This window comes from Lepus europaeus, chromosome 21, assembly GCF_033115175.1.
Source record: "Lepus europaeus isolate LE1 chromosome 21, mLepTim1.pri, whole genome shotgun sequence".
NCBI lineage: Eukaryota > Metazoa > Chordata > Mammalia > Lagomorpha > Leporidae > Lepus > Lepus europaeus.
Genome location: NC_084847.1, coordinates 2,566,615 through 2,588,907, shown reverse-complemented (window position 1 = coordinate 2,588,907; position 22,293 = coordinate 2,566,615). Strand labels below are relative to the sequence as shown.

Sequence of the window (22,293 nt, the reverse complement as noted above, 5' to 3'; positions counted from 1 at the left end):
GGTGGTTGTTACATAGATGCATCCGTTTCTCAAACTCAACTAACTGAACACTTAAAATGGGTGCATTTTAAGTGGCACAGTGGGTTAACACCCCGGCCTGAGGTGCCGGCATCCCATATTGGGCGCCAGTTCGAGACCCGGCTGCTCCTCTTCCGATCCAGCTCTCTGCTATGGCCTGGGATAGCAGTGGAGGATGGCCCAGGAGCTTGGGCCCCTGCACCCACGTGGGAGACCCGGAGGAAGCTCCTGACTCCTGGCTTTGGATTGGCAGAGCTCCAGCCGTTGTGGCCACCTGGGGAGTGAACCAGTAGATGGATGACCTCTCTCTCTGTCTCTACCTCTCTCTGTAACTCTGTCTTTCAAATAAATAAGATAAATCTTTAAAAAATGGGTGCATTTATTACATATAAATCATACTTCAAAGAAAGGACTAAAACTTTTATATTAAGAGAATACACTGGGGGCTGGTGCTGCGGCGTAGCGGGTAAAGCCGCCACCTGCACTGCTGGTATCTTACATGGGCGTCAGTTCGTATCCTGGTTGCTGTACTTCCGATCCGGCTCTCTGCTATGGCCTGAGAAAGGCCCAAGTGCTTGGGCCCCTGCACCCGCATGAGAAACATGGAAGGGGCTTCAGGCTCCTGGCTTCAAATCGGCGCAGCTTCAGCCATTGTGGCCAACTGGGGAGTGAAACAGCAGATAAAAGACCTCTCTCTCTCTCTCTCTGTCTCTGTCTCTGTCTTTCTGTCTCTCCTTCTCTCTGTGTGCAACTCTGACTTTCAAATAAATAAATCTTTTTTTTTTTTTTTTGACAGGCAGAGTGGATAGTGAGAGAGAGACAGAGAGAAAGGTCTTCCTTTTTTTTTTTTTTGCCGTTGGTTCACCCTCCAATGGCCGCTGCAGCCAGTGCATCGTGCTGATCTGAAGCCAGGAGCCAGGTGCTTCTCCTGGTCTCCCATGCGGGTGCAGGGCCCAAGCACTTGGGCTATCCTCCACTGCACTCCCGGGCCATAGCAGAGAGCTGGCCTGGAAGAGGGGCAACCGGGATAGAATCCGGCGCCCCAACCGGGACTAGAACCCGGTGTGCCGGCGCCACAAGGCAGAGGATTAGCCTGTTAAGCCACGGCGCCGGCCATAAATAAATCTTAAAAGAGAGAGAGAGAGAGAGAATACACTGTAAGGGCTGGTGCTGTGGTGTAGAAGGCTAAGCCTCCTCTAGCAGCGCCGGCATCCCGTATGGGCACTGGTTCAAATCCCAGCTGCTCCTCTTCTGATACAGCTCTCTGTCAATAGCCAGGGAAAGCAGTGGAAGATGGTCCAAGTGCTTGGGCCCCTGCACCCACATGGGAGACCCAGAAGAAGCTTCTGGCTTTGGATCAGCCCCGCTCTGGCTGTTGGGGAATGAACCAGCAGATGGGAGACCCCTCTCTTTCTGTCTCTCCCTCTCTCTGTAACTCTGCTTCTCAAATAAATAAATCGTTAAAAGAGAGAGAGAGAGAGAGAATACACTGTGGACATTTCCCACATAGGACTGCACTATGCACCTGAACCATAACCGATCTCCTCAACGCCCTTGGACAGAAATTCAGTTCCTCCCCTTGAGTTTCTTGCGTATTAAACAGTGTTTCTATGACTATCCTCATGACTGCATCTTTGTTACCTATTCAGTTCTTTCTTTGTTCAAAGATTTATTTTATTTGAAAGGCAGAGTTACAGAGAGGCAGAGGCACAGAGAGAGAGAGTTCTTCCACCTGCTGGTTCACTCCACAATTGGCCACAACAGCCAGAGCTGGGCCGATCCGAAGCCACAAACCAGGAGCTTCTTCCAGGTCTCCCACACGGTTGCAGGGCCCAAGCACCCGGGCCATCTTTCACTGCTCTCCCAAGTGCATTAGCAGGGAGCTGGCTCAGAAGAGGAGTAGCTGGGACTTGAACTGGTGCTCAGATGGGATGCCGGCACTGCAGGCAGAGGCTTTATCCACTATGCCACAGCGCCGGCTGCCCAGTTGTTTCTTTAGGATAAATTCCCTGAAGTAGAAAGTCTGTGTTAAAAATACTTGATGACAAATTATAATCCACAACTGCTGCACCGATTTCTAACTCTTCCAGTTATTAGCATTCCCACTACTGCCACATTCTCACCAACGCAGTCTGTTACATTTTCAGAACATTCGCCAATTAGATGAAAATGACAGCTTGTCAGTTTGCTTTTTTCTTCATCCTTAGTGTGATTCAGCATCTTGTCAACAGCTGGGTCATTTGTATGTTCTATGAATTACCTGTGTTCTCCATCTATCTGCATCCATAATTCTGTTTACTTCTTTCTTTTCTTTTCTTAAAGATTTATTTCCTTGAAAGGCAGAGTCACAGAGAGGCTGAGAGGCTGAGAGGCAGAGAGAGAGAGAGAGAGAGAGAGAGAGAGAGAGAAATCTTCCATCCTCTGGTTCACTCCCCAAATGGCCCCAACAGCCAGAGCTGGGGCAATCTGAAGCCAGGAGCCAGGAGCTTCTTCCAGGTCTCCCACGTGGGTGCAGGGGCCCAAGGACTTGGGCCATCATTCTGGCCCTTTTCTTTAAAAAAAAAAAAAGATTTATTTGAAAGGCAGAGTTAGCCGGCGCCGTGGCTTAACAGGCTAATCCTCCGCCTTGCGGCGCCAGCACACCAGGTTCTAGTCCCGGTCGGGGCACCGATCCTGTCCCAGTTGCCCCTCTTCCAGGCCAGCTCTCTGCTGTGGCCAGGGAGTGCAGTGGAGGATGGCCCAAGTGCTTGGGCCCTGTACCCCATGGGAGACCAGGATAAGCACCTGGCTCCTGCCATCAGAACAGCACGGTGCGCCGGCCGCAGCGCGCCTACCGCGGCGGCCATTGGAGGGTGAACCAACAGCAAAAAGGAAGACCTTTCTCTCTGTCTCCCTCTACTGTCCACTCTGCTTGTCAAAAAAAAAAAAAAAAAAGGCAGAGTTAGAGAGACAGAGATGTCCACAATGGCAGGGGTTGGGCCAGGTTGAAGCCAGGAGCCAGGAGCTTCTTCTGGGTCTCCCACGTGGGTGCAGGGGCCCAAACACTTGGGCCATCTTCTACTGCTTTCCCAGGCCTATTAGCAGGGAGCTGGATCGGTAGTGGAACAGCCAGGATTTCGACCGGTGCCCAGATAGGCTACCAGTGCTACAGGCAGCAGCTTAACCTGCTATGCCATAGCACTAGTCCCTAGAAACATTTCAACTATTTAATATTCAATTATGTATTTAATGATTTAATATTTTAATTAAATTCAGGCAAATCGTTAGTCTTCCCGTTTACAACTTCTGGGATTATATTGTCTTGCTTTAAAGTCTTTCTTACCCAAAGAACATTAAAAATTTCTTTCATATTTTCTTATTGTGCTTTTATAGTTTTGCATTTATAATTTTAATTATATAGTCCACCTGAAATAAAATTGTGGGTTTAACAGAAAGTTAAAAATTTGTTTTCATAGGTAGTCAATTCCTTCAAGGCCACTTCTACTGATTTGAAATGTGATTTCTGTTGCATTAGCCACACACACACACACACATTCGTCCCCAGGTTTTGTGTTCTGTCCCACTGACTCACATGTCATCATGCTGTGCACAGTACAAACAGACGACTCTTCCACAGAATGTACTGCTGGCTCAGTGTCAGGAAGTGTGCTGGTGTGGGCACAGAGAGAACAGGGCTGACACATACAGGTGACAGAGATGCGGTTACGACGCGGACACAGCAAGACATTCAGGGTGAAGACACTCAGTTTCTATCCAAAGAGGCCCCGTGAAGTCAGCCACGGGTCAGAAGTGCAGGGCAGTGCTGTGCCGTCAGATAGGCGTCACTGGCCCCAGCCGTTTCCCACCACAGCTGGAACAGGCCTGAGCTCCTTAGGACATGACCAGGCCTCCTGTCCCCTGTGCCTTTGTCACCCGGGCCTGACGGTGGGCCTGCCCGCCCACTCCCCGTCCTGTGCCAGGCCTGATGGTGGGACTTCCTACCCACTCACTGTGCCAGGCCGAGGGTGGGCCCGGCCGCCCACTCACTGTGCCAGGCCAAGGATGGGCCCGGCCGCCCGCTCACTGCGCTGCGGCACCTCTGGCCTTCCCTCTTCTCCAACACTGCGCTTGCTCTCCCACTGCCTGAACTGCTCTTTGCACGGCTGACTCCTCACCCTGCTCCACTCCCCTGTCCCTTTCTCAGAGGTCTCCCCCACTTCCTGTTCCCCCTGGACCGCCCCCATGCCGCAGGTCGCTCACGCTGTTTATGTCACAGCACTTGTCACCATCAGAGACCACCGTGTCAACCCATGTTCCTTGCTGTCGTCTTCCCACACCCGACCCCTCCCAGGACAAGGACCTTGTCCAACTCACCTTCCCACCCCAGCGCCTGGGACCTGCACGGGCCCTCAACCAGCGTGCGCCGGCTGAATGAGTGAGTGGAGACAGATAGTAACGCTAGAGTGCTGTGTGCCAAGATGGCATTTGTTCGTACGACACGTTCCTGGTTTTTCAAGGAATGTGTAAACTTACCCAGAGAGGCAGCAGGTTGCACAGCACAAGCACTGTCGCCTGGAAGGCCCTGGCTTCTGTCCCAGCCCAGCCATCTCCCAGCTGCGTGTCCACGGGCGAGTCACTCCACTTCTCTGAGCCTCGGCATCCTCATCTGGGGAATGGGAGCAATGGTGACAGTTGTTAGGAGGGGCCGGTGCCGCAGCTCAACAGGCTAATCCTCCGCCTTGCGGCGCTGGCACACCGGGTTCTAGTCCTGGTCGGGGCGCCGGATTCTGTCCCGGTTGCCCCTCTTCCAGGCCAGCTCTCTGCTGTGGCCTGGGAAGGCAGTGGAGGATGGCCCAAGTGCTTGGGCCCTGCACCCCATGGAAGACCAGGATAAGCACCTGGCTCCTGGCTTCAGATCAGCGCGGTGCACCAGCCACGACGGCCATTGGAGGGTGAACCAACGGCAAAGGAAGACCTTTCTCTCTGTCTCTCTCTCTCACTGTCCACTCTGCCTGTCCAAAAAAAAAAAAAAAGTTGTTAGGAGGAAGTGACACAAATGCAGAACAGAGTGTCTGGGGCACAGCACCCCTGCAATGAATGTTCCATAATGTTTGTGTGGCGGGCCTGGTGCTGGGGCCTAGCGAGTTAAGCCGCCACCTGCAGGGCCAGCATCCTGTATGGGCACTGGTGCAATTCTCCACTGCTCCACATCCAATCCCGCTCCCTGCTGTGGCCTGGGAAAGCAGCAGAAGATGGCCCAAGCGCTTGGGCCCCTGCACCCACGTGGGAGACCTGGAAGACGTTCTTGGCTCCTGGATTTGGTCTGGCCCAGCTCTGGCCATTGCAGCCATTTGGGGAGTGAACCAAAGGATGGAAAATATCCCGCTGTCTCTCCTTCTCCCTCTGTAACTCTGCCTTTCAAGAAAATTTTATATATATATAATATTATATATATATAATGGTACCAGGAAACGAGAATCCTTCCCCAGAGGAAAAGAAAAGGAACCGCAGATCTGCCCCAAACAGCAGGTCCCACGGTCTGGGCTCTGACCGCTGCCTGCCTGCCTGCCTTGCCTGCCCAGAGCTGGCTTTGCTGCGGAAACAGTGGGTGTGGGCCGACATAGTGAAACTGTTCAATTTTAGAAATGGACAGAAAACTGGGAACCACTGTCAATACGTCACTTGTTGAGGACACATGACATCAAATACACCAACACCCATCACCTTCACACCACACACTCACAGGGGTGGAGGCCGAGCCGCCCCACCCCTCACCCCTTCTTGCCAGGCACGCCGGCCGTGGCAGCCCCTCCAGCAGGGTCCCAGGACCTCATCCGCCCTCACTATACCACACAATAATAACCAGCCAAAGCTACTTTGAAAACACCTGTTAAGAAGAAAAGTGGCAAGATCTAGATAAGAAGAAATGCAACATTGTACTAAAGGATCTCAAGAGAGACCACAGGGTGCTTTAGTACGCACGGTGGACATGGACAGCTGAGCCCCAGCCCGAGTCCCTGGGATGCCCTGAGGGGCTGCCAGGGCCGGGGCCAGCTCAGAAGCAGTGAGGGGCGAGGAGGGCTCAGGGTCTCCCCTGTCCACCTTGTTGCCAAGGACTGCAGAGGGTGTGGCCAGCTTTGGCCACAGGAGGCAAAGGAATGTGACAGGCGAGACAAGGGGTTGGGGTGGGGGGGGCTCTGCCTCATGGTGTCTTCTGCAGGCCCCAGAAAACAGAGAAGCCCACCCCACCCCAGCCCCTTTTTCCTCCTTGCTTTGTTTCTGTTTGTTTGTTTATCTATTTATTTATTTTGAGACAGAGAGGGAACAAGAGAATAGAGAGCAAGTAGAGTGAGCTCCCACCTGCTGGTTCACTCACCAAATGCCTGCAACGGCCAGGGCTGAGCTGGGCTGAAGTCTGGAACTGAAAACCAAAGACACGTTGTCTCCCATTGGATACGGGGACTGGATCTCGAGCCCTCGCCGCTGTCTCCCATTGGATACGGGGACTGGATCTCGAGCCCTCGCCGCTGTCTCCCATTGGATACGGGGACTGGATCTCGAGCCCTCACCGCTGTCTCCCATTGGATACGGGGACTGGATCTCGAGCCCTCGCCGCTGTCTCCCATTGGATACGGGGACTGGATCTCGAGCCCTCGCCGCTGTCTCCCAGGCTCCATATTGGCAGGAAGCTGGAGTCGGGAATCAAACTCAAGTGCTCTGATGTGGGATGCAGGCGTCTTAACCGCTCAGCTAAACGCCCCTTTAGATTTTACCTTTCAGGGAAGTTTTAGGTTTACAGAAAAACAGATGGGAAAGTACAGAGAGCTCCCACATAGCCCCCACCTGTCACCCACAGCCTCCTCCACCTTCACACCCGACCACGTGGTCTGTTGTCACCACCAGTCAATCAACCACGGCAGGTCTTGACCACCCAGAGTCCACAGCTGACACCTGGGTTCACTCTTGGTGCCGGGAGATCTGTGGCTTTGAACATATGTACGATACATGCCCACAGTGACAGGCATCTACCAGGATACCGTGACACACACCTACCGTGATAGGCATCTAGCATGACACACGCCCACCGTGACACACGCCTACGGTGACATTAGCAAAGTGTCACCACCCAAAGCACCCTCTGGGCTCCACTGAGTCTTCCCCCACCCGGGTCCTGGCAACAAATGACCGTTCCCCTTCCAGAACACCGTCTAGCTGGAGCTGTGCAGTGTGTATACTTCCCACACTATTTTTGTTGTTGTTGTTCCTCCCTTTTGTGCAGACCTCTCTGTAACCTCACACCACTTCCAGGTCACCAGTGAGGACGCTCAGGGGAAGAGAGGAGATGCAGCCCACCCAGGGTCACCCAGGCGGTAAGTGTAGACCCAGGGTCTGAGCCCAGAGCCCCTGTTCTTACCCACTCAGCCCCTGCGTCCCCACAACTGTTCTCACCATCCGGCAGCAAATGGCCCTCCCAGCCCCTTCATGGAGGCTCGCACCCCTGTCCTGGGCTGCTGGACAGAGGTGCGGCCGGCAGCAGATCCGGGCCCTGTCCTCATCTTCACAGCTCCTGGTCACAATCCTGGACCCTATGAGGAAGCCGGAAACGCGGATGGGTGGGGAGCCTGGCCAGGGCCCTGGCAGCAGCTCCCCAGCTGAGCAGGTGAAAGCCCTTGTGGACCTGCTGGCCGGGAAGGGCAGTCAAGGCCCTCAGGCCCTGCAGGCCCCCAGCAGGATGCCGGACTCTCTGCTGGGGACCCATGGTAACAGCAGGGCAGGCGGGGGGAGCTGGGGCCCTCTCCCGGCCCACCCCCTCCTCACCCACCTTCCCCTGTGGCCTGTGTCCGGCAGAGCTGCGGCTACAGAGGCACCGCGAGGCCCTGCTGAGCCGAGCAGGAGGTGGCCCAGAGCCAGGCGGCCCCCCGCCCCGGCTGACCAGCCTCCTGCTGGTGGAGGGCCTGACAGACCTGCAGCTGAGGGAACACGACTTCACGCAGGTGGAGACCACCCGCGGGGGCCAGCGACCCACCAGGACCATCCCCCTGGACAGGCTGTTCCTGCCCCTGTCCCGGGTGTCCATCCCGCCCCGTGTCTCCATCACCGTCGGGGTGGCGGGCATGGGCAAGACCACCCTGGTGAGGCACTTTGTTCGCCTCTGGGCCGGGGGGCAGGTGGGCAAGGACTTCTCGCTGGTGCTGCCCCTGACCTTCCGGGACCTCAACACCTACGAGAAGCTGTGCGTGGACAGGCTTGTCTGCTCTGCCTTCCCGCACATCGGGGAGTCCGGGCTGGCTGTGGCGGCCCCAGCCAGGGTCCTTCTCATCCTGGATGGCTTGGATGAGTGCAAGACACCCCTGGACTTCTCTAACACCGTGGCTTGCACGGATCCCAAGAAGGAGATCCAGGTGGACCACCTGATCACCAACATCATCCGAGGCAATCTCTTTCCAGAAGTCTCTGTCTGGATCACATCCCGGCCCGGTGCCGCCGGCCAAATCCCAGGCGGCCTGGTGGACCGGATGACGGAGATCCGGGGCTTCACGCAGCCGGAGATGGAGGAGTGTCTGCAGCAGGTGTTCCCTGAGGACCAGAGCCTGCCGGGCTGGGTCCTGAGCCAGGTGCGGGCCAACCAGGCGCTGTACCTCATGTGCGCCGTGCCGGCCTTCTGCCAGCTCGCGGGCGCGGCGCTGGGCCACTCGCGCCGCAGCAGGCTGGCATGCCAGGACACAGCGCCGTGGCCTCCCAGGACCCTGGCTGAGCTTTACGCTTGGTACTTTAGGATGGCCCTGAGCAGGGAGGGGCAGGACAAGGGCAAGGCCAGCCCTCGGATCGAGCAGCTGGCCCAGGGCGGCCGCAGGCTGGTGGGGACCCTGGGCCGGCTGGCCTTCCACGGGCTGGTGAAGAAGAAGTACGTATTCTACGAGCAGGACATGAAGGCGCTCGGTGTGGACCTGGCTCTGCTGCAGGGGGCCCTGTGCAGCTGCTTCCTGCAGCGCGAGGAGACGCTGGCCTCCTCAGCCGCCTACTGCTTTGCCCACCTGTCCCTGCAGGAGTTCGTGGCAGCCACCTACTACTATGGTGCGTCCAAGAGGGCCATCTTCGACCTCTTCACGGAGAGTGGCGTGTCCTGGCCCAGGCTGGGCTTCCTCACGCACTTCCGGAGCGCGGCCCAGCGGGCCATGCAGGCTGAGGACGGCCGGCTAGACGTGTTCCTGCGCTTCCTCTCGGGCCTCTTGTCACCCAGGGTCAACACGCTGCTGGCCGGCTCCCTGCTGGCCCCAGGGGAGCACGAGAGCTACCGGGCACAGGCAGCCGAGCTCCTGCAGGGCTGCCTGCGCCCCGGGGCTGCCGTTGGTGCCCAGGCGGTGAATGTCCTGCGCTGTCTACATGAGCTGCAGTGCACGGAGCTGGCCCACAGCGTGCAGGAGGCCATGGAGCGTGGGGCCCTGGCTGGGCTGAGCAGCCCCTCGCACGGCGCTGCCCTGGCCTACCTGCTGCAGGTGTCTGACGCCTGTGCCCAGGAAGCCAACCTGTCCCTGTGCCTCAGCCAGGGTGTCCTCCAGAGCCTGCTGCCCCAGCTGCTCTACTGCGAGAGCCTCAGGTGGGCACGAGGTGGGGGTGTGGGCACAAGAGGCAGCAGAAGGACCCGACACGCTTGCTCCAAGGCCATCGCCCTATTTCCAAATAAGACCACATTTTTAGGGTTAGGACTTCAACACACCGTTCTGGGGTCATAATTCAACCCACCGCACCCTCTGAACCATCCACTGCTGACGTAAGCTGCACTCTATGTGCCATGCTCTGCTCCGGGCGAGTCTGGGGGTGCTTACGCCCAGGTGCAGGTTCAACAATTCCCTAGGACGACTTAGAACGCCAAACCGTTACAGTCATGATCAGGGTTCGCTACATTTAAAGGACGCAGAGTTAAGATCAAGGAGAGAGAGGCCAGACGGGGTATGGGGCGAGACTCACTGAGGGCCCGAGAGCAGCTCAGGTGTCCTCAGACGTAGGAAAGCCCGCACAGGCGTGAGGCGTGCTGGTTGCTAGGGCAGCCGCCCACGGAGGACACTGCTCCAAGTAGGGACCGTGAGGCTCAGGGGCACCGGGCCTTGGAGTTCACCTGCACTGGCTAGGCCTGGGCGAGGGGGCTGCCGAGCGCGGACCTCAGAGCCACGGCTATGGTACTGCGGTGGGATGGAGAGGAGGCAGAGGGTGTGTCCACGGGCCTGCCCATGGGTGGGGGGACCCTTCACTGTCACAGCCCTCTTCCCCCTGGCCAGGCTGGACAACAACCAGTTCCAGGACCCCGTGATGGAGCTGCTGGGCAGCATGCTGAGTGGGAAGGACTGTCGCATCCAGAAGATGAGGTACCTGGCCCGGGAGCCCCGCCCAGGCTGCTCACCTATCCCTCTTAGTGTCCCCTCTGCTCAGCTGGCTGGGGGCCCTGAGGGAAGGCGTCTGGGAAGCATGTGGCTCAGGATGCTGTTGCACCCATTCCGGAAGGGGCTCCTCACCTGTAGGGAGGAAGAAGGGCCTGGCGGGGGCAGGTGCTATGGTGCCCACAAGGCATGTCTCTGGGTACCACGTGTGCCAGGGGGGTGCCGGCCATGATTTCCATAGCCACGATGCCCAGGGGGGCATCCCTGTGGGTTTGGGGGTGCTTACGCCCAGGTGCAGGTTCAACGATTCCCTAGGACTCAGAATGCCAAACCATGACCAGGGTTCGCTACACTTAAAGGACGCAGAGTAAGATCAGGAGAGAGAGGCCAGGCACACGCTTCCGGCCACCCCTCCAGCACCGACGTGTGATGACACAACCACGGCTGTCACCCAGGACACAGCGAGCCCTGGGGTCCAGAGCATTTCACTGGCATAGCCAACTGCCCGCAGGCTCACCTGAGCCTACGGCCTCCACCCCAGCAGAGGTCAAGAGGCTACCAAGTGGCCCGAGACCCCCGCCATAAACCCCATCTTGGGTAAACCATCCAGCAGGCCCAAGCCCCAGGCAGACATTCCTGCCAGCCAGGATTTCCTGGGGGCTGGGGGCGATGCAAGGCCCAAATTGTCCTTGGTTCAAGGTTAATCCCTTCGCTGCCTGCTACCTCTCAGGGTCCTTGTGAGGCTCTAATGAGCACAAAGGGCTCTAGTGGCCCAGGCGCAGGGGAGGCAGCCCACGAGGGGCCCACCTTAGTCTTGGGAATGAAAGACCAAGACACAACCGCCACGACAGAAAACTGATCACAACCTTCCTGCGTGTCAGCCTCCAGCACTCTCGGCAGAGGGTGAAGCAGCCGGCTCTTAGTCTCGCCTCCCAGGGGCTGGCGCTGCTCAAATCACCAGAACGAGGCCAGGTGCTTCTTCCTGGCTACGTGTCCTTCTCCACCTGGCCACAGCTGGTCCTTGATGCCACCCCGCTGTGTGGCGTACTGCAGAAGACGACTCAGCTGCTCCTGAAGTCCAACTCAGAATACCGGACAGGTCCTGGGGAGACAGGCAGGGGCTCCCTAGAATTTGAGGGCACTCACAGAAGGTGGCCTTGGATGAATGGGCTAAAAACTTTTTAAAACCAACAGAACCATTTTAGAAAGTAATCTACCCCAGCAGAACCCCAGTAAGTAAGAGAGATAAAAGGGGAGCTGTTAGGATTGGAAGGAGATGTGGGAATCCCAGAGCCCAGCCCCCTGCTGGCCCTTAACGCCTTCCCAAGGATCCCGAGGGGCTCTTGGGACATAGCTTGGAGAGTGCCAGCCAAACACCTCAGGGCTGGATGCCTACCTAACTGCCGAGAGCCTCCACGGGTGCCATTCCTGAACCGGGACACGGGCAGCAAGGTTGAGGCGACCACCAGCATTCTGCTGGAGGCAGCCTTTCCAGACACACACAGGTGTACTTTGGTGAATTCTGGTTTTGCTGGGAACCTGCTACTTGCCGTCTTGTCCTGGCGAGGAGGCCAGGGGCAGTGATGGGCTGGAACCGGTCCATGCTGGCTCCTGCACTCAGCTGTCAGCTTAACTTCAGGAATTCTGCAGATTGGCAATGCTGGAAACGCACACACTGGGGAAGCCGGCAAACGCCATGGATCACTGCTTCTGTGTCTGGCTTTCCCTGAGGCACCACTGGCCAGGCCCAACAACTGCCGGAAAACTGGGGAGCTGGTTCTGGCTGTTTTTTTCCTAGAACCCTCCGTCAGAGTGAAGATCTGTCCATCCCACTCTGGCCTGCCCTTGCCCAACCCCAAGCATCTGCCTTAGCGGTCACCTCCCCTCCCCCATGTCCAGGCCCTGGTGATGCTGGGAAAACTTAGCAGCCTGAATTCACCACTGTTCTCTCCTTGCTTGGGCAGCCTGGCTGAGAACCTGATCAGCAACAAAGGGGCCAAAGCTCTGGCCAGATCCCTCCTGGTCAACAGAAGCCTGACCGCTCTGGAGTAAGTAGGAAGAAGTGTGGGCCCGCGCAGGCAGTGCCGGGAGCCTCCACACAGCACTTCATTTAGGACAGGTCTCAAGGTCCCTGGGCTCCTAGTAGGAGTCAGAATCAGGGGGCCACAGCCTTGACACCCGCCCTGGGGGGTGACTGGAAGGGCAGCTGGGCAGCCGCAGAGGCTCACCCAGGGCACCTGCGGCTGCCATTCTCCTCACCCCCACGCCTGGCCCGCGCCCAGTGGGCCAGCAGTCCTGCCTCCCTCTCCCCATCACCCGGGGCCTTCTCGGGAACTCCTTCCAGCTCACTCTGCGGCTCTCGGCCCGGTTCCACCAGGAGTGAAGCCCTGACCCCCACGCACTCCCTCAGAGGGTCAGACTTCAGGGTTAGGCGGAAGCTTCCATCCCTCCGTCCCTCCCTGGAGGTCACGTCTCTCATCCCTCATGGCAGCCTGCGCAGTAACTCCATTGGGTCACAAGGGGCCAAGGCCCTGGCAGACGCTCTGAAGATTAACCGCACCCTGACCTCTCTGAGGTACGTGTCCCCTGGTCCCTGCCCCGCTGTCCCCAGAGAGCCCTCTCCTCAGCTGCCACCATGGAAGGGAGGGGTTCAAAATGGTGGTTGATGGCTACTGGCTCCCATCCACTGGGTAGCAGGGACCGTGCACCCTAAGCAAGTCTCCCAGTGCCTTGGTGACTCGGGGCATCGCGCCCCAGGGAGGTGCCCCTGTGTGGCGGGGTCCAGGCCGCTGCCAGGCGCCTTCCCTTGCCCCATCACTGATGCGCCTTCCGCCTCTGCAGCCTCCAGGGCAACGCGATCAGGGATGATGGCGCCAGGTCCGTGGCTGAGGCCCTGGCCTCCAACAGGACGCTCTCCGTACTGCAGTGAGTGGACACACCTCCTCTCCCTCCCCGCTGCCCCTTCTCCAAGGATTGCTCTGTTTCCTGCAAGGAGAAATAGGTGGGCTGAGTCTTGAGGTGCTTCTGACCCACCTGGATGGCACCTGGAAACCTGATGCCCACTGCTTTTCCGGAGAACAGGTGCTGGGGGAGTAATTAAAAAATGCAACCACTTGTCAACCCAGAAATCTCTCTACAAATACAGACCCAATACACAACACCGCTCCCAAGCACTGAGCTGGCTGAGCTGTGCCTTGCTGGCAGTGTGCCCGTCAGGCTGCAAGACGGAAGAAACCACTGCCCCACAGCCTGGCAGACACAGCCCACCCACTGCATTCAACCTGTCCTCATGCAGAGGGCCTGACAGCACCGTGTGTCACACGGTCAATCCTAAATTCCCCTAACTGGGGGTAGCCATCTGTGTGCCATACTTGCCTTCATGCGAAGGGAAAATGAAACTTCTCCTGCCTGTATGACGAGCAGGTACCTGTGCAGCCAGGTGCCCCACTAATTCCCAGTCAGTGATTGTCTTTCAAAGACAGCCCCGGCTGAAGGCAGCTCAAAGGACAGAAGGATGTGGACTCTCAGATCTTCTCAAGGAAACACTCTAAGGGGTGGGGGTGGGGGTGGGGGCAGGGACCTTTTCCTTTTTGGAGCCAGGGTCCTACCTGCCCTTAGAATGAGTGTGGGGTCCTCCTGCCCCTTCACCCTCCATCAGACTCAGGAGAAGAGGAAGCAGCTTCTCCAGCTTCTCCCTAGGGAAAGGGAGCCGTGAAGAAGGCAGGCTGTTGGGGACAGCCGGACGTGACCATGAAGTCCACGCTCGGGAGATCGCTGGGCTCCGCTTTTTAGATCCTTATAAAGGAGGCCGCAGCTGCCGGAGCCTCTTACCCGCCCTTGAAATCACATCCATGTACAGCATCACTTGGGCAACCATCCGCACACCCTTCCTGGAGAGCCTGCCCCTGCTGCTGTGATACACAGAGCGGGCCCCGGAGCTGCCTCCAACTCTCACCCTGAACCTCAGCGCACTTTGCTGAAGGGCCCCCCTCACCCCCACAGCCTGCAGAAGAACAGCATCGGGCCTGCGGGAGCCCAGCGGATGGCCGACGCCCTGAAGCAGAACCGGAGCCTGAAGGAGCTCGTGTGAGAAACGTGGGAGGGCCCGGGATCCTCAGTGCCCAGCACCACGCCCGCCCATCACTAGTGGTTGTGAGCATGGACGGCCGCGTGGACGCACGGAGGAGTGGATGGGCGGATGAATGCAGAGATGGATTGGGGGGGGAGGGAGGGAGGGAGGGGTGGAGGGAGGGAGGGAGGGATGTGTGGGTGACTGGCGGGAGGGAGGGATGGATGCAGAGATAGATGTGTGTGTGACTGGATAGAGGGAGAGAGGGAGGGAGGGAGGGATGGATGGATGTGTGGGTGACTGGAGGGAGGGAGGGAGAGATGGATGTGTGAGTGATTGGAGGAGGGAGGGAGGGGTGGATGTGTGAGTGACTGGCGGGAGGGAGGGATGGATGATGGACAGACTGTAGGTTCAGGATTGCTGGCTTTGGACTCCAAAGCACTCAATAAAACAGCATGCCCAGGCTATGTTCCCTAAAGTACCACAAATGCCTCTCACTAAAGGACTGCCCTGCCCTGCCCCGCCCTGCCCCTGCCCTGTTCCACCCCCCCCCCCCGCTTCCCCCCCCCCCCCGCCCCTGCCCCTGCCCCGCCCCCGCCCCACCCCTGCCAGAGTCAGGAGTGCTTTGTCACTTGAACACTGACAGGCAGGCAGCAAGTGGTCACTTCAGAGACTGGGTCAACAAGTCTCAGGCAGGACAAGCTGTACACTGATCACCCTTGAGAAAGCAGGACAGCCCCTGCCGAGGGCTCCCCTGGGCCCTGATCCCCAGCTGCCCCAAGAGGCAAACTCACCATGTCTCCTGCAGGTTCTCCAGTAACAGCATAGGCGATGGAGGTGCCAAGGCCCTGGCAGAGGCGCTGAAGGTGAACCAGGGCCTGGAGAGCCTGGAGTGAGTCTGCCTGACCGTGGGTGACGGTTCCCCCGGGGTTCTCCATCCAGCGGATGACAAGCTGCCAGGACCTGACACAACCTGGTGTGCTCTGACTGCAGTCTCTCCCTTCTACCCCTCCCCGCCCCAGCTGCGTTTCCCCACACGGCAGGGGTGGGGCTGGCCCTGGAGACCTCAGAGTGACAAGCTCCAAACTCCCTGAGAGCAGGCGGCAGCTGAAGACAGAGCTGGCCTTTGGGGGTGGGGACCTGGGCGCCCCCTTCTGGGGAGACTCTGCTGAGCACTTTCTCGGGGCCACAGAGCCAACATGCCCCACTCTGAGCCTGTTCAGAGCCCTCTGTGCCAAGGCAGAGGCTAAACGTTGAGGCTTCTCCCACTACACCCACTCGCCTGACTCCGCAGGGGCTAGAAGGTGGGGGGATGGGAAAGGAAGCAGGGATGAGGAGAGGAGCAGAGTCGAGGTGCTTGTCCTCAGGGTCCCCCAACTCTGCTGAGCCAGGGCCTGTGGTCCCAGGCTGGACAGCCAGGCCAAGGGTGCCCTCCTCTGCCTGCAGCCTGCAGAGCAACTCCATCAGCGACGTGGGAGTGGCAGCACTGACAGAGGCCCTCGGCGCCAACCAGACCCTCCTCCACCTCAGGTAAGCCCCGCCCCTCCCGGCCAGTGCTCTCTGCTGAGGCGTCAGGGCTTGGAAGGCAAGGCTGGCTCTAGGAAATCTGTGGTTGAGGCAGGCTCGGGCCTGGAGCCTGAACCCCATCCCTGTTCCTGCTCCCTCAGGAGGGCAGGGGTCCACTGTGGCCCTCAGTGGGGCTGCTCTGCAGCTCTGCCCATTCGCAAGTCCACCAGGTACCTGGCGTGCTCACCTGTTGGCGCTTCTGGGGCACTGTCGTCCTACCCGCTTCCTCCTGGATGTTCCTGCACAGCCGACGGCCCTGACATGGGGACACATGGCTGGCAGCTGTGGGAGCCTGGCTCACCCAGCCCAGACTGCACAGGCCTCACCTGCCCCGACACAAGCTCAGGGCCTTCTCTCCCCCGCAGCCTGCGTGAGAACTCCATCAGCCCAGAGGGTGCCCAGGCTCTGGCTCACGCGCTCTGCACCAACAGCACCTTGGAGAACCTGGAGTACGTGCCGGGGCGGGGCTAACTCTGCTTCCTAGGGCTAATGATGCCGGGGCCTGAACCACCACCACCCACAGGGGCCACCCCAGTGGCCTCGTCCCTCCACACCCTGGCCATATCGCAGGACTGGAGAAGGACCGAGCTGGGGAGGGGTTGTAGACCTAGTGTCTGGTGGCAGCCCTGACACATGCCCCGGCTCCCATGACGAGTGACACAAGGGGGTGGACGGTGTGACGCTAAGCCTGCTATAGCCCTGGTGAGGGACAGGCACATGGGAGGGGCCTCCTGGAGTCGGTGTGGCACCGTGCCACTGGGCAGTGCGTGCCCCAGGCAGTTCTGCAGATCCTGGCCGTGCCTGCCCCAGGTTGTTGACAGGGCTCAGAATAGTGCTCCTGCACCCGAGCCTGGCTCACCAGAGCTCCACGGCTCGTAACATCGGCACAGACCCCATGTGGCCCTCGGGACGGGGGGAGTGTCCTGAACGCCCTGGTGACAGAGGACAGGGGGCTTCCTTCAGGCCAGCTCTCACTTGCCCCATTCCCCCGCAGCCTGACAGCCAACCTGCTCCAGGACCAGGGCGCCCAGGCCATCGCAGTCGCAGTGGGAGGAAACCGTGCCCTCAGGTCTCTGCAGTGAGTCCATGGCCTCACCCTACCCTGTCCCCTTCCACAGAGCCGAGGGCCACATCCACGCACACCAACTCTGTGCAGGCCTGCCTGTGGGCTCCCCCCGACCCTCAATCTTCAACAGTCTCCAGGGCCCATGCCGTCTGTACAGGCCGCACCCAACCAGTGCATTGACTTCCACACAGCCACGTAGCAGGCTGGGCCTCAGGGGTCCCACGCCCTATGCAAGGGCCACTTAGAGTCACCTTGTGGGTCTGTCCCTGTGGCCACCACGGACCCCTTTCGGAGCCCACGTGGAGGGCTGCAGGAGTCACCATCAGACCCTGCTGGGCTCTGCACGGGCCATGCGGTCATGTCTGTCCGTCTGCCCAGCCTGCAGTGGAACTTCATCCAGGCCGGTGCTGCCAGGGCCCTCGGGCGCGCTCTACAGCTCAACAGGAGCCTGACCAGCTTAGAGTAAGTGCCACCCACAGGGGTGCAGGGGCGGGCGGGCAGGGGCACCTGAGAACCCAGGGCTGGCCAGGCCAGGCCAGGGCTCAGCCTCCCCTGCCCTGAGGTCAGCAGGCATGATCGGGTCCTCGTCAACTTCTTAAAAAAATCCAAGACGTTCATTAAAATATACTCCACAAAGCACAGAAGTCCACCCATTGGAAGTCTACCATGCACCAGTTTCTAGCATATTCTAAGTCATCAAACAATCGAAAGGAAACCCCATACTCAGCCTTCCCTTTCCATTCTCCCCACCCCCCACCATGGCAGCCACTAATGGTCTCCCGGGACCAGCCATGTTGCAGTGTCAGTACTTCCTTCCTTTTTGTGGCTACACTACATTCTGCCGCACAGACACACACACAGATGTTAGTCACCCATTCACCTTGCCCATGGACGCTGGGTCCACTCAGGCTGCTCCAGCTTCTAGAACGTCCCCTTTCTGGCTGGATCTCCACATGCTTTTCTTCTGCCTGAACACTGGGGCTCCCCAGGGTTCTGTCCCAGGCCACCTTCTCTTTGAGGACAACTGGGAACTCCAGTGATGGTCAAGGCCCCAGAAGCCCCTGGAGCTCCATCCCTGGGGGACCCACAGCACTACGGTTTGTCTGCCTTCTCTCCACCTGCCTGCTTTTGGCTTGCCCCTCACCTCCCACTCCCCGTTCTCCAAGTCCTGCTGATGCTGCCTCCAGGGTCTCCCCACCCACCCAGTTCTCTTGATCCCCATGGCTACCATCTAGACCTGCATCACTCAGCAGTCTCCCCAATCCAGCCCCCTCTACCCCCTTACCCCACCCTGCTGGCCAGAGATCTTTGCAAAGCGCCTACTTATCCCTCTCTGGGTGAGATCCTTGAATGGCTGCCTGGTGCCTACAGAGGAAGTGCAAGCTTCCTGTGTGGCTCAGAAGGCCCCTAAGAATCAACTTTACACCTCCCAAACCCTGTTTTTGTTTTTCGTTTAAGATTTATTTTATTTATTTAAAAGACAGAGTTACAGAGAGAGGTAGAGACAGAGAGAGAGGTCTTCCATCTGATGGTTCACTCCCCAATTGGCCGCAACAGCCGGAGCTGTACCAATCTGAAGCCAGGAGCCAGGAACTTCTTCTGGGTCTCCCATGTGCAGGGGCCCAAGGACTTGTGCCATCTTCCACTGCTATCCCAGGCCATAGCAGAGAGCTGGGTCAGAAGTGGAGCAGCCAGGACTAGAACTGGTGCCCAAATGGGATGCCGGCGCTTCAGGCCGGGCGTTAACCCACTGCACCACAGCACCGGCCCCCCAAACCCTATTCTTAACCACTCGGGGAACTCAGTTTGATTTCTGCAGGGCCCTCCCGGGCCTCATCCTTTGGGGGTTGGTTTTGACCAGCTTCTCCTGGGCAGTGTTCTGTGACCCCTGGGGAGGAGCCCTGCTGGTTTTCCCAGCAGTCTGGCTCGGCCTCTCACGGCTGCTCACTTAATCACGTCTTTCCACTTGCTGCCACGCACACGCACACTCAAATATTTGTCTACTAAAAGCCAGCGTCCATCAGAACTACCCTCATTTTCTGCTCCAAGGTCCTGTGACTTAGAAGGGAGAGGAAGAAAAAATAAATAAATAACGGTTACAGAATGCTGCTGGCAGCAGTGGCCCGGGGATGGAGGGCTTCAGGTTGTTTCTGGTTGGCTTTGAAAACCGCACCCTTTTTGGCCCGAACCCTTGCTGACAGTCTCCCTGAGTCCCTTTTCTTGCCTGCCTGCCAAGGTTCAGACTCATGCAGCCCCCAGACGCCCTGCATGGAGTCGCACCCACCCAGGGCAGGTGTGACAAGGGCAGCCGGGAGGGTCCCCAGAGTGACCCTGGGAGCGTGTCTCTGTCTGGCCTGTGTCTAAAGGAACCTGGAAGGCCCAAGCTGGGCAGCTCCTGGGGGAGTGCTGGCCTGTGCGCAGGCACTGAACAGCTCCGACTCCATGTTCAGTCTACAGGAAAACGCCATTGGGGACGAAGGTGCCTCGGCGGTGGCTGGCTCTCTGAAGGTGAACACGGCGCTCACAGCCCTCTAGTAAGTCCCGCCATGCCAACCCCAAGGAACAGGTGCTTAATTTTTCTAATATTATTATAGGAAATATCAACATTATATTGATAGATTAGCAATCAGGGAATCAAACCCAGAAAGGATTAAGGGTGCAGCGATGAGCTCCTCCCTACCTCACGCTTCCCAGGAGACTCACTTCCTTATGTGCAGCCCGCAGATGTCCTGGGCACGGCACCCTATAGGTGGGAGGTGCATTCCCGGGAGAGATCGTAGGCCAACACTTCTTTGCGCTATTTCTCTCATCAGCCCTAAGTTAAGGGAGAGTTTGTGGGCCTAGGCAGGCGTGGGGCTGGGGCAAGCACTACTGCACCTCTTCTTAGTCTCCAGGTGGCCTCCATTGGTACCCGGGGGGCCCAGGCACTTGGCGAGGCCCTGGCTGTGAACAGAACCTTGGAGATCCTTGAGTAAGTACTCCTGCCTCCAGACATAGCCTTTGGCCCAAAGGAACCAAGCTGCTGATTCCAAATGAAAAGATGAGGGGAACTCTGAGCAACTTAATGACTTCCACTTAAGGCCCCAGCGACGGTCCCCATTCCCCTGGAGTCACGGTGGCTTTCCCTTCACTTGCTAAGTTCCTGCTCTCTGGGGGGGAACTCCTGGGCAGGGAGGGGGCTTTGTGAGGCTCTCAGGTGCGGCTCTCCAGGGTTGATGACGTGGAGTTGGACCAGGGAGCTGCAGGGTACGAGCACTGCCTCTGCTGTTTCGGCTCAGTGTCTCCTTCTTCAGAAGAGGAGGAGGGGGCTCCCACAGAGTGCCAACTGCACCCTCCTTCAAAGTCCCGCTCCCTCGCATCCAACTCTGCAGCCACCGCGGAGTGAGGACGGAGCAATCCTCACCTCCTGGCATTGCTGGAGCCCAAGTAACCCCTCACCCTTCCAGAGAGGCAGCGATGACCCCTCTCGGCCTGGCCCCGAGCCTCAGGTCACCTGTCTTTCCTTACAGCCTACGAGGGAATGCCATCGGGGTGGCCGGAGCCAAAGCCCTGGCAAAGGCCTTGAAGGTAAACTCAAGCCTCCGGAGACTCAAGTAAGTGGCCTCAGCGACTGCCCGCGTGCGTCCCAGGGCAGCAGACGCCTCTGCTGCTCTTCCCATGGGATGCCACGCTAGGAGCACCCAGGGCTGCTCTGTTAGGTGCACGTGCTGCAGCTGATGGGCAGAACTCACAAGTCAGCCACTTCACAAGGGCACTGACGATCCCTGGTGGGGTGGCTGTGGTGGCACCTGAGGACAAGTCAACCCAGCAGAGCCCACCCCTCGGCGGCCCCCAGGACACGCAGCAGCGTGACCTCCTGCAGGGCTGGACTGTCCCAGCGCTCAGCGGACCATCTATTCTCTGCCTAGCCTGCAGGAGAACTCCCTGGGCATGGACGGGGCGATCTGTGTGGCCACGGCGCTGTCCGGAAACCACGGGTTGCAGCACATCAAGTGAGTAGGCTCAGCAGGACCACCCCCTCCCCTGCCGCTCCTGCTCACCCCTCCTTAGCACTGCTCTGCAGAGAAGTTCAGCTCCCGGTGGGGGCAGCCTGAGCCTCGCCCGGGAGAGGGCTCCTGGAAGCACAAAGCTTCCGTGGGGAGCACTGCGTTTTCTGCTGAGAACCTGGAGGCGCCCAGCCCGGCCTTGCCCCTTCTCTTCCAGTCTCCAGGGAAACCAGATCGGGGAATCTGGTGCCAGGATGATCTCAGAGGCTATTAAGACAAACGCTCCCACGTGCATGGTGGACATGTGACCAGAACAAGTTCCCGGAGGACCGGGCAGGACAAGCAGAGACCAAGACCACACCCCAGGTGCCTCCCTGTCACTTGGGAATGACACTGTCCCAGCCCGAGGCCTGGTCTCCCGTGGAAGGGAAGGAGAGGTGCTACCACAGGGGTTCCCGAGCCCCTCTCCCGGCCCAGGGTCAGTCCAGGCAGGGCGGGTGTGTCTGCCTCAGAGGGACGGGGCTGCCAGCAAGGCACACAGGGGGCCCAGAAGTGCTGTACTGTAAGAAGCTGGTTCTAGCCGGCTCTAGCTGATTTATACCTCGACATTTCATTTGCCCCCAACTTAGTCATCACCGCCCTTTCCCACTCATCCAGTTCACATCAGCCTCACGCTGAAATGCGCAGAGTCCTCAGGTGTGTCGAGCCCGCCAGTTTGCAGGGTGTCGCAGGGGTCTCTCTTCCTTTGCTCAAGAAGAAAGGAGGTTTTAGAGGTGTGATCCTTAGAGTATGAGAAAGCCATGAAGACAAGTGCAAGGCCCTAGTTCAGGGGTCTGGAGGCACAGGCCTGCAAGGGTTCTGCCACTCTGCGTCCATTACAAAACCTTCTGGGCACAAGGGCAAGGCCCCACGTGCTATCTGGAGTCTGCAACACTGGTGACCCACTGTCAGTGCCACTGAGTTACTAAGACATTTTGCATCAGGCGTCCCGAACCACAGCAACCCAGCTTCCCAAATCATGTCCCAGCTTCCCGAACCACATCCCAGCTTCCCCAACCACATCCCAGCTTCCCGAACCACATCCCAGCTTCCCAAACCACCAGGACCCAGCTTCCCGAACCACCACGGCCCAGCTTCCCAAACCACATCCCAGCTTCCCAAACCACATCCCAGCTTCCCGAACCACATCCCAGCTTCCCAAACCACATCCCAGCTTCCCAAACCACATCCCAG

The 22,293-nt window shown here is 58.6% G+C and overlaps 1 protein-coding gene across 1 annotated transcript; it reads left to right on the top strand.

Annotated features, from left to right (window-relative positions):
- The first annotated feature begins 7,585 nt into the window (after positions 1–7,585).
- On the top strand, positions 7,586–21,368 carry NLRC3 (NLR family CARD domain containing 3). The gene is made up of 17 exons (XM_062180634.1): positions 7,586–7,763; positions 7,846–9,595; positions 10,275–10,361; positions 12,338–12,421; positions 12,865–12,948; positions 13,215–13,298; positions 14,376–14,459; positions 15,251–15,334; positions 15,889–15,972; positions 16,374–16,457; positions 17,003–17,086; positions 17,453–17,536; positions 19,525–19,608; positions 19,962–20,045; positions 20,584–20,667; positions 20,983–21,066; positions 21,278–21,368. The coding sequence occupies exons 1-17, from the start codon at positions 7,586–7,588 to the stop codon at positions 21,366–21,368; spliced, it is 3,198 nt and encodes a 1,065-aa protein (XP_062036618.1).
- The last annotated feature ends 925 nt before the right edge of the window (positions 21,369–22,293 follow it).

Bases quoted from the DNA above. Each gene is read 5' to 3' on its own strand.
- NLRC3 (XM_062180634.1), top strand. From the start codon at position 7,586: ATGAGGAAGCCGGAAACGCGGATGGGTGGGGAGCCTGGCCAGGGCCCT. The intron at 10,362-12,337 runs GTACCTGGCCCG...TTGCTTGGGCAG, and splicing joins TGTCGCATCCAGAAGATGAG to CCTGGCTGAGAACCTGATCA. The intron at 17,087-17,452 runs GTGAGTCCATGG...CCGTCTGCCCAG, and splicing joins CGTGCCCTCAGGTCTCTGCA to CCTGCAGTGGAACTTCATCC.